The sequence below is a fragment of the Arachis hypogaea genome, chromosome 13 (assembly GCF_003086295.3).
Source record: "Arachis hypogaea cultivar Tifrunner chromosome 13, arahy.Tifrunner.gnm2.J5K5, whole genome shotgun sequence".
Classification (NCBI taxonomy): domain Eukaryota; kingdom Viridiplantae; phylum Streptophyta; class Magnoliopsida; order Fabales; family Fabaceae; genus Arachis; species Arachis hypogaea.
Genome location: NC_092048.1, coordinates 19,522,799 through 19,533,945, shown reverse-complemented (window position 1 = coordinate 19,533,945; position 11,147 = coordinate 19,522,799). Strand labels below are relative to the sequence as shown.

General features: G+C 31.0%; 1 protein-coding gene across 1 annotated transcript; it reads right to left on the bottom strand.

The window, feature by feature from the left end:
* Positions 1-5,725: 5,725 nt before the first annotated feature.
* LOC112735796 (putative F-box/FBD/LRR-repeat protein At4g03220) lies at positions 5,726-6,847 on the bottom strand. Its single transcript, XM_025785289.2, has one exon. The coding sequence runs from the start codon at positions 6,845-6,847 to the stop codon at positions 5,726-5,728; it is 1,122 nt and encodes a 373-aa protein (XP_025641074.2).
* Positions 6,848-11,147: the final 4,300 nt, after the last annotated feature.

Genomic DNA, 11,147 nt, shown 5'->3' with positions numbered 1-11,147 from the left:
GTAGGGATATTCCAACCCTTGAAGTTAATTTATTAGTTGCATGTTTCTTAATTTATTAATGGGTAAAGTATATTTATTGTCCATGAAATTTGGCAAAAACTTTAAAAATATCTTTAAATTTTATTTTGTTTTAATTTTGTCCTAAAAATTTTTTATTTGCATCAACTATACTCCTGGCCCCTAATTTTTCAAAAAATTTAGGACCAATTCAATAACAATTTTATAAGAATAACCTTCAATACAAGCAAATCAAACATAATTTTCATACATTTTTGTTGGATTGGCCTTAAATTTTTTGAAAATTTAGCTATCAAGGGTATATTCGATGCAAATCGAAAACTTTTGAAAAAAAACTGAAACAAAATACAACTTAAGGGTATTTTTGAAACTTTTGCTAAATTTTAAGGATAAAAAATATATTTAACCCTTTATTAATTTAGTTATTAACTATCCAAGTAAAAGTTATTTTTTAAGTGAACAATTATATAATTTTGTGTCTACCTAAATTAAATTATTAAGTAAAAGTTTGTTAATTAGATTATTAGTTACTTTAGTTAATGTTTTTATTTTAAGTAATGTATTGAGAAAATATTTATTAATTAACTAAATAAATATTAATATAAAAAGTTTTATAAACATAAATTCAATTAGTACATATGTATAAATTTCTGAAAAATAAATGTATATAATCGTTAACTCGGTTTGTTATGTCAATGCACGTATAAAATATTTTTCTAATTGTGATTTTTTTTTTTTGTCAGAGTTTCGCTTGCTTCTGTCTCGACGAGTGAGTCACACGGAGACTCCATGGACATCCAATTGCAGCTTGGCGGCAATACACATGGTACTTTAATCGATCCGATTCGATTACTCGGTACTCAGCACTTCTGCGAATGTTGTAGTTCTTCACACACTACATCTCTACTTTTGAATTTGTAGCCGACCCGAAAATCCACACCACCGTTTAGGTTGTAATCGTCTTTCCATGTATTGGAAAACGGAAATTTCTCATGCATTGCGTCTAGATCCAATGCATGATAGTGACTTGGTACATCTGATAGTGCCAAAATCGGATGGGAAGGAGGCAAAACATAGTACACCGCTGTCTTTACTGGCGTCTCTAGTACGAACTCCTCCTCCTCGTCATCATCTTCAGAAGAACCACTTTCGTTGCTATCTGCAACATAATCTTCATCGGAGTCTTCATCATCCACGTCCATGTCTTTCATTGGACTAGCAACATAAATCGGAGGTGGTGCGAGAGGTGGGTCATCTTGTACAAAGGTCGAGTGGACAGATCCACTGCCACCAACATCACCAGCCTCGACAGAAAGCTCCATCACATGTTCCGCCATTATTCTCTCATGGATGTCAAACATGAGGCGCACATGCTCGTCCTCCTGGAGCTGAAACAAACGAATCCGAAAAATTCCGTTCCCCAATGGTGCTAGCAACCTATACCCCATCTTTCTGATCTCTTTTCTTCCTACACCACCAAGGTTACTCAATATCAGACTCTTCAACTCAGACAAGGAACTTCCTCGCCGAGTGTGCAGCAGTAATGGATTATCACACTCAAATATCACCCCATTGTCACTGTTTCTAATATGACAATTGAGATACACACAGACGGGAATGGATCCTCTCAATTGTGAAAAAAAATTGAGAGTGTAAAGTGTGATCTCTAACCTTTTATTGCTCTCTCTCTCTCTCATATTTATGTTTGGTCCCACTTATAAAATTAATGGTGTGAGATCACACTTTACTCTCTCAATTGTTAAAAAAAATTGAGAGGATCCATTTCCCACACAGACAACCATATATTCGCTACTATACTGGACATTTTTGCCTATTTTTTGGAAGAAAAACAAAGGAGAAAAAGATATGAAATGTGTGTGGAGAATGTCAAGGGTGTTGTACATCTTTTTATAGCTGTTAAAAATTTGTCTTAATGTATTTCGTTTATACTGTAAACGTTATAATTTACCACGTATCTCATTTACAGTGTAAACGAAATAAGTTTACACGTATCTCGATTACACTATAAACGAGATATACACATGTCATACACACTGTCATATATCGTTTACAGTGTAAACGAATTACACTGTAAACGAGATAAGTAGTCATTCTACGTATTTTCGTAATAATTTTAAAAATTATTTATTTTAGTAAATAAAATATTTTTTTAAGTTATTTAAATTAAAAATCTAGTAATTAGAGTTTTAGATGGTTTTTATTTTTTATTGTGGTAATAAAATTGATTTTTTGGAGTGAATTATATGTTGTTTTCGGAGTTTTTTAAACTTTTTTGCAACTCAACTAATAGTTCACTATAATTGACTGGTATTCTAATTGGTTTTCTAGTAAGATTGTTGTTGAAAATATAATAATAGCATAAAATATAATTTATTCTGAACTTTTAGTTATGTGCAGTTTACTTTCTAAAATTTTTTAAATGTGTAATTCGATACATAAATTATATACACAAAAGATTTAATGTTAAGAGTTAGAGGGTCAATTGGCGATTTTAAAAGTTAAGATCAGAGGATAAAACAGCGCAGCACATGAATAAAAAATGAGAGGGTAAAATATATTTTACCCATAAATAAATTCAAGGTGCAACTTACTTTTCTTTCAATCTGGAAATCGTTAATGATCTTGAGAATTAGAGTGTGGAGTGTAGGAGAGCTCCTGAATAGGCATGCTAATCCTTGAACATTACTTTTGTTGAAACCAGTATGCAGCTCTAATGATTTAAGACTATAAAATGGCTGAATAAAGAATTTATTATTTGATAGAACCTGAAATTGAAAGCGAGGGGGGAAGTTGTTAAATCTATTTTCACTTTCAAAAGAGAAATACACGAGTGAATAAGAGTAAAATTATTATCATGTACTACCAGATTTTTATATCTGTATTAGATTTTGCTCATGAAATATATTCTCTAAGAAAACAAAGTTTAAGAAAAAAAAAGACTTAAAAATTAGGAAGTAGTCAATCTTTTAGTTATAAGATATTAATAATTAATAGAATAAACTACTAACAGTATTAAAAAAAATTTACTGTTGATAAAATCATTCTAAAAAACTGAAACTAATTTATATTTTACAACCTCTAAAGGATGACAATTATTTAATATAGTGGTCCAATCATCAACTTGAATCTAATTTCATTGTTATCTATGGTTATTTAGCATGTTAAATCTTAACACTAATATATTTGTGTGATAAACGAACTTTGATTGACCTTAATGTTCCAAAAGAAACCCCTAATCTGTCAACTCTTATAGCTTTTCAATTTTTCCCAACACATTGAGCTATTCTGTCAAATATTTGATGACAACTTTCGAAGGTCATCATATTAATTTTTTTAACTATGTTATATATACACTAAAAATTAGTTATTAAATTAGTTATTAATATAAAATATATATTAAAATATAAAATATACATTAAAAATAAGTTAAATAATACATATACTTATAGTTATACATAAATATATGGGCAATTTACTTAAATAAATAGAATAGAGAAAACCTTTACCTAAATGTGCAAAACTAGTTCTTGTTACCTGCATGTGCAAAAAGCCATTTCTATGTAATCCGTGGCAACCCACCACGGTTTCAAAATGTGCATAAACCGTGGCAGGTCCCAGCGGATTATGGCCAAAAGATATAGAGTGTAAACCGTGGTAGGTCACCACGGTTTACTAAGGAGAGATGGCGTGCATAAACCGTGGAGAGTCACTACGGTTTATGAAGAAACTTGTTTGCACATAAAACCTTGTGGGTCACCACGATTTATGTGTGGTAAATAATGGCCAGAAAACCTTGTTAATTTTATGTCCAATAGAAAATAAATTTATTAGCACAATAAATTTATGAGCAGAATCTTAAATTATGTCTTATCAACAACAGCTTTTTATAATAGAAAGAGTACAATAGAAAAAAAAATCAGATAATACTAAGAAAATGATTTTTATAGTGCTTAAAAAATTGATGTCTATTTACTAAAAAATAAAAAATTAATATTTAATTTAAAATGATGAAATTTAATAAATTTAAAATATTTAAAATTTTTTATGTAAAATAAATTAGAAAAAAATTAGACTCCAATAATAAACACCATGAAATTTTTGGATTTTTTTCTATTATAAAATAAAAAAATATTTTTAAAAATAAATTACACTAACATTAATGTTTGGAATCTGTGTTTTTATTTTTTATTTTGAATTTTTATGAAGTTTTCAAAATCTTAGACGAACTTATAAAAACTACTCAAAAGTTCGTTTAAGCTTAAGATGACCTCTCTCATTATATTCATCTTTATTTTTTCATTTATAAAATAAAGATTCATTACACTATAACATATTAATGAGCACAATAAAATAATTACTTGTTAATATTGGTATATTAATATTCATTAACATGCTTATTGATTAAATCTTTTATATAGATTTAATAAATTCACATATAAGTGTATATTGATACATTAGTATTTGTTAAATTTAAAATAAAAAATATTTATTATATTATAAGAATATTAATGAGTATTCTAAAAATTATTAATAAGTAATTATTTTATTATGTTCATTAATATTTTTTATAGTATAATAAATATTTAAATATAGTGTAAAATGAAAAATAGGGATAAACATAATGAAAAAATAATTGATAATACATGTAAAAATTTTATAGTATATATTAGTCAATAATACATAAAGAGAACGAAAAAATTTTATTATAAATATTCAATAGAAATAGATGATTTTTTTTTTCTTTATAAAATGTACTATACAGTGTGTATTTATTAGGCTGCCTTTGTTTTTAACAACAAAATAGGATAAGACACTGAAAATAGGATAGGACAAGACACTGATGGACAGAGACACAAAATTTTGTGTTCTTGTAATTCTGCTTGGTGATAAACTAGAAAAAATTATGAAAATCTAATTTATTCTCATTTTTTTCATTAAAAAAATTTGAGATGAAAAATATAATAATAAAAAATATAATTATAAAAAATTAACAAGAATAATAAAAAAAATAAAAAATAAGTTGTGTCTCTTGGACATAAAATTAACAAGATTTTCTGGCCATTATTTACCACACATAAACCGTGGTGACCCACAAAGTTTTATGTGCAAACAAGTTTCTTCATAAACCGTGGTGACTCTCCACGGTTTATGCACGCCATCTCTCCTTAGTAAACCGTGGTGACCTACCACGGTTTACACTCTATATCTTTTGGCCATAATCCGCTGGGACCTGCCACGGTTTATGCACGTTTTGAAACCGTGGTAGGTTGCCATAGAAATGACTTTTTGCATATGCAGGTAACAAGAACCAGTTTTGCACATTTGGATAAATATTTTCTCTATTCTATTTATTTAAGTAACTTGCCCTAAATATATTATAACTAATTTTTAGTATGTATATAATATTTTTGTATTTTTAAAAGTCGAAATAATCTAGTCTTAAGACAAATGTAGAATTTATTATTTTTAATATTTTTTAAAAATTATTTTGACAACCATAAAATCTTTCTAAGAACTATTTGACTAGTTTACTCTTTTCACTAGTTTGTTCTCTAACTTGAAATAGGAAAATATATTGGCATGCCTTTGTAAATTAACATCTCAACAAACTACCAACATAACAATGAGAATGGAATTTCATATTTGATAGCAACCATTAATTATTCCTATGCACGCATAACTTGAACTACTTTACCTCAATGGTTTGGCTTTCAAGAGTCAAGGAACGAGCATGAGAGAGTCCAGACAAAAAATTATTCACACTTTGAAGCTTACCAATACTAACATCCTCATTCAGTATGAAGAAACCAACTGAAGCATCACCACAGAACAACGAAAATGAATTCGACGAGGACTGATGATGATAATGATCCTCAAACATACTCATATCTGTAACCGCATTATAGTGCCAAACCAAATTTTGAAGCTTCGGGGCACTAATTCTCACCCAACTCTTCTCACTATAAGCGTCAAAACAACTCGCCACCTTCAAATTCTCGAGCTTCGCACACGAGATATCCAACCCTTGTAACTGAAAACATTTCTGTAAACTGAAATCTTCAAGAGCCTTGCAGCCAACACGGAGGTATTTCAAACCGAAACACATGTCCAGGTGCAAATTCTTGAGAAGAGGAAACGATGATTCGGAGAACAAATCGGAGAGAAAAGGCTGATTATACAGAATTACTAGCGATAACGAGAGTGTTTGCAAAGACTGGAAACCGTCCCTCATGATAGAGGACGGTGGGAGACGAAATCCGGACTTCAATTTTAACACTTTTAAGGATTGGCTGCCGATGACGCAGCGAGGGAAGTTGAAATAATCATCTGTAACGACTTCCGTTGCGACTTCGACGTCCAGTTCTTTGACGTTGTGACGGATGGCGCTTCGGATCAGGTTGTTGAGCCTTGAGAAGCTTAAACGGGCGCGAAAACAGAGGACTCTGATGTCGGAATTCTTCTCGCGGATCGAGAAAACTTGCGTGATGAAATCCGGCTTTCTTGAGGAGGCAGAGTGGCGGTTGACGGTTGAGAATTTGTAACGGTTTTTTGTTGTCGGCGGGGATATTGTGAAAGGGCTGATGGTGGTGAAATCGAGATCTGGAAACGTTGTCCAGAGGAATCTCCACCTCTTTGAAAGAACACTCATCTGTGCAATGCATTTGATGGGAAGGAGGAAGAGAATGCGGTGAAGAATCGCGTCAGGGAGATCACTGATCCTATCAATGGCCTTCTTTTTGTTAGCGCCTTTCGCTGTCGTTTGATTCCGATGAGCAATCTTCTTGCGCTTTGTGGATCGTGTTTCCATTGCGGATCTTTTCTTGACTTGCTTGCTCTGATTTGGTTTGCGTTATGAAACACATGCAGCAATAATAATAATGTAGGAGCAGTTTTTGTTCTTTTGGTTCTTCGTGTTTTTGTTGATTGTTAGATTTTGAAAATTTCAAAAGTAAACACAGTTAATTAGGAGAGTTTGTTTGAGATCTGGAAAATGAAACTGTTATCTACGTAGTGAGTGAAGAATCACAAATTCTATCAAATTAGTCTGAAGACTCGGACCTAAAAACATATTTAGAATAATGGTATATACACAATTTTTTTCTACATATTTTTATAAGAAGTAAAAGAAGATAAAAAGTTTATTTTATTTTAAGAAGAGAGTAGGACTAGTAAATTTTGTGATTTGTAGTCATTAATTAATTATTATAGGTGTTTTTAATGGTGTGAGATTTCATCTAATAGTGTGAGATTACTCATTCTTCTTTTACTAGTTAAGTACTAGCCAAATTTTAATAAAAATGCTCGTCTTCTAGATTTGCTCTTCTTTTACTATAAAAAAACTAAAAGAGTATATAAAAAAATGTATAAAAAGTGTTATAAATATTATTTCTCAACAATATATGATAAAAAAAAATATATAAACTAAAATTGCTAGGTTATATGGTTTTTTTTTGTGGATCTTATTAAAAAAAAAAAGGCCACGCCATTCAATAATTTTTAGTTATATAGCATATATAACACAATTAATGTGTAGATTTTTTTTATCACGTGAAGAATGTGTTATTTATTCTCAGTGAATACTAAGAATAACAAGATGTTATCGATATTTGTTATAACTCCATGTGACAACAAGATCTTAAATTTTTATAATGATTCATGATATTTACATAATTACTTGATTTTGTCTTCGAGATTTCAATTTTTTTTATAGTAGTCTCACCATAGTAGTTTCTATTGTTATTTCTAATGCTTAGTCAGAGTTTAGAGTATTGATATGACCATCTTGTGCCACGCTGGACAGTCCCAAAACGACGTCGTTTTGGTTTGACACTCAATCTTGGCCAAAACGACGTTGTTTAGAGGTTTCTTTTGCTAAAAAATACATTGTGATCAAATACAAACATTCGTTCATCTTATTCACTTTCACTCTTCTTCTTCTTTTTTTTTTTCATCAACAACGCTACTTTAGGGCTTGGTTTCTTAAGCTGCATACCTCACGATGACTACGACAACGTTGAAGAACCGAGTGATATCATCTGCTCCTTAGTTGAAAGGTTAGTGTGGCTCCAACATCCTTGACAGTGAAGGTATGATTCAAAATTTTTTTTTCGGCAATGAAGTAACGCTTCTTTCATGCAATCGTGGTGTAAATATTGTTTGAAAACTGTATTTTTGTTTGTTCTTTTTTGTTACTAGGGTTTAATTGTGTTATTGCTAAGTTGGGGTTTATGCTCTGTTTTTTTGAATAAAACAAGGGCAAAGTGCATAGGCTAGAGTAATATGGTTTATTTGGTTTGTGATATTGTTACATTATTGTAAATAGCCAAAAAGTTCAATTGTTTTCACTGTTATTGGATTCTGGAGTAATCATTGTAGAAATATTTGCATATAGATGAGCTACTGGACATCCTGTTTCACCATGACGGTAGTTTCAAAAAAAATGAAGAAGGAGTGTTGGTTTCTTCACCAGATCGATAACAGGAGCTGTCTCGATGATCTAAATGTAGACACCTTGGATGTGTTCTATGTAAGAAACTATTATAAAGACCTTGGTTACAGTGAAATAAAGCATTAATGGTGGCATGATCCTGGTAGAGGGCTAGAGAATGGTCAAAGAAACTTGAATAGTGACAAAGAGCTAATTAAAATGGTGAGATGTGGTAAGAAGAATGAAGGGGTAGTTGACATATATTTTGAGCATGGTATATCAGTTCCAAAGATATTAAAATGCGCCTTATGATGGTCTACAGATCCATCAGGGTTGTATTTTACTTTGAAAACACATTTGCATCCTATAGCTTTCTTCCCAGGTGGCAAAGAGGTGATCTTCCAAGTCTTGATATCATTAAGTGAATCAAGTTAAGATTTAATAGCCTTTTTTCAACAAGGTTGAGACATAGCCTCTTCATAGTGCTTGGATTCATTATTTGTGGACAATACAATCAAAAATGCTCTATGATTTTTAGAAAGTTTTTCATATGAGAAAAAATTAGATAGAGGATACTTACAGTGGGCATTGATGGAAGATATGGGATTGGTGGTGAGATTTAGGTACTGATAGTGTTAAAGATAAGAAGGAGTCTTATTCTCGAGGTCCTTCTTTGCGTATTCTATTTAGCAATAGGTATTAGAATACTTTTTTTATTATTAGCATTAGTGTTAGAGGTAGTAAGTGGTGGTGAAGTATTAGAAAGTTCAATTTGTGTTGAGTCTGCATTATTGAAAACATCATTATGTGAAGAATGACCAATAAGTTCATGCTCGTTTGGGTGTGACTCAAGATTAGCTAAATTTTGGTGTTATATATATATATATATATATATATATATATATATATATATATATATATATTAGAGGGTCCATAAGATTGAAAAATGTCATATGAAAAGGGATCGATACTCATAGATTGTTGCTCATTAGATGCAGTAGTAGTTCAGGAGTCAGGTTCATGAGAAAAAGAAAAGTGATCTTCATAAACATAGTTATAAAACTGAGCTGGACTGGTCGATTTGACCAAAAAGCCAATAAACTAGATTCTAAACCAGTTTGATTTACTTCTTGGACCGTTTAAAAAAGAGAACCGGGGTGAACCAATAAAAACCGGAGAAAACAGGTCAAAATCGATAAGAATTGTAGCCAAAGTTCAAACCAAGAACCTTAGTGTTGCAGCATCTTCCCCTTACCAGTCAGTCATCATGCTTCTTATTATTATATATGACAAATAGTAATTATATAGTATACATTTAATTACATAATTTTATAGATATCTAATTTAATTAAATTTTGTATTCTCTATTTTTCGAATTAATTATATTTTAATTATGTATCATTATTAATATAAATATAAATTTTACTAAAAATTTATTAATCTGCTTGATCTATTTTAATGCTAATATTATGATTAAGGTTATTTGTTTTGATGCTAGTGCTAAAATATACTGATATTATAGTTAGATGATAGGTTTTGTGAATTAATTGTTACTTTTATTGTGTAACACCCTAACTTTTAGCACGTCATGATCGTGCTAAAAGTAAGGCATTACTAACCTGTTTTCCTTATTAACTATTTAATATTGAGCCTTTAGTTCGATATCACGTTTCAGTTTTTAAGAAAATTTTAGAAAATAGATTTTAGTATTAAAATCACATAGCAAAAGATCTTCAAATAATAATAATCACATAATTACTGATAATAATAGAGGTTATACGATTAAATTCAATGTAAAACTCAAATACAATACCTATCCCTCTGGATAAAATAAAAACCCTAAAGCAACAAGGACGAGGGAACTCTATAAAAACAACAGGAATCACAAGTAAATCTACAAATCGTCTGCAACTTCTTACTGAGTCTCCGAACCTGTGTCACTGAAAGGGTGGAAGATTTGGGGTGAGAACAAACCACACGTTCTTAGTAGGGAATGGGAATGCCGTAAAAGTAATGAAATAAAGTGCAGATAATTAACTTTACTCAATAAAAATATATTTTTATCAAACCCTTTGAAAATACTCTTGGTTCTACTTTAGATAATTAATTACCTCCTTTTAAAATCTCTTAACTCAAAACGAAACTTAAATATAAAATTAGTCACATTTTCTGTCTCTCAGCCACATATTAATCCTCAGTCAAATGTCAACTCGTAATCACTTTAATACACTCACAAACAAGTAGTGCAAGCAAGAGATTCAATTCAATGTACAAACAAGTCACAACAAGACAAACAATACAATCACAAAGTAATAAGATAAGCAAGCGCAATCAAATGCAAATGTGCAAACAACATGATGCATGTCTATCCCTAACGCAGGGCATGAGCTCATGTGTCGGTTGCCTACCCGCTCCTGACATTACCCGGGCACAAGTCCCAGATATGGCTTTCCAGATGCATCAGTGTGCTTATAAGTCGTACGACTAGGCCGCATCAGTGTGACTTTCCAAATCAATAAGCGTACATCTGGAAAACAGTTCTCAGTGTGTGGGCGTCCCCACTTTACATTTGGCACTAAGGCCCAAATAATGTCACCTCTGCTCTCCTGTGGCAGACACTTCATTAATTAATATATTCTTTAAATCCTTGTTCTCTGCTCTCCTGTGGCAGAGATTTCTT

Coding starts and splice junctions, on each gene's coding strand:
- LOC112735796 (XM_025785289.2), bottom strand. CDS start 6,847: ATGGAAACACGATCCACAAAGCGCAAGAAGATTGCTCATCGGAATCAA.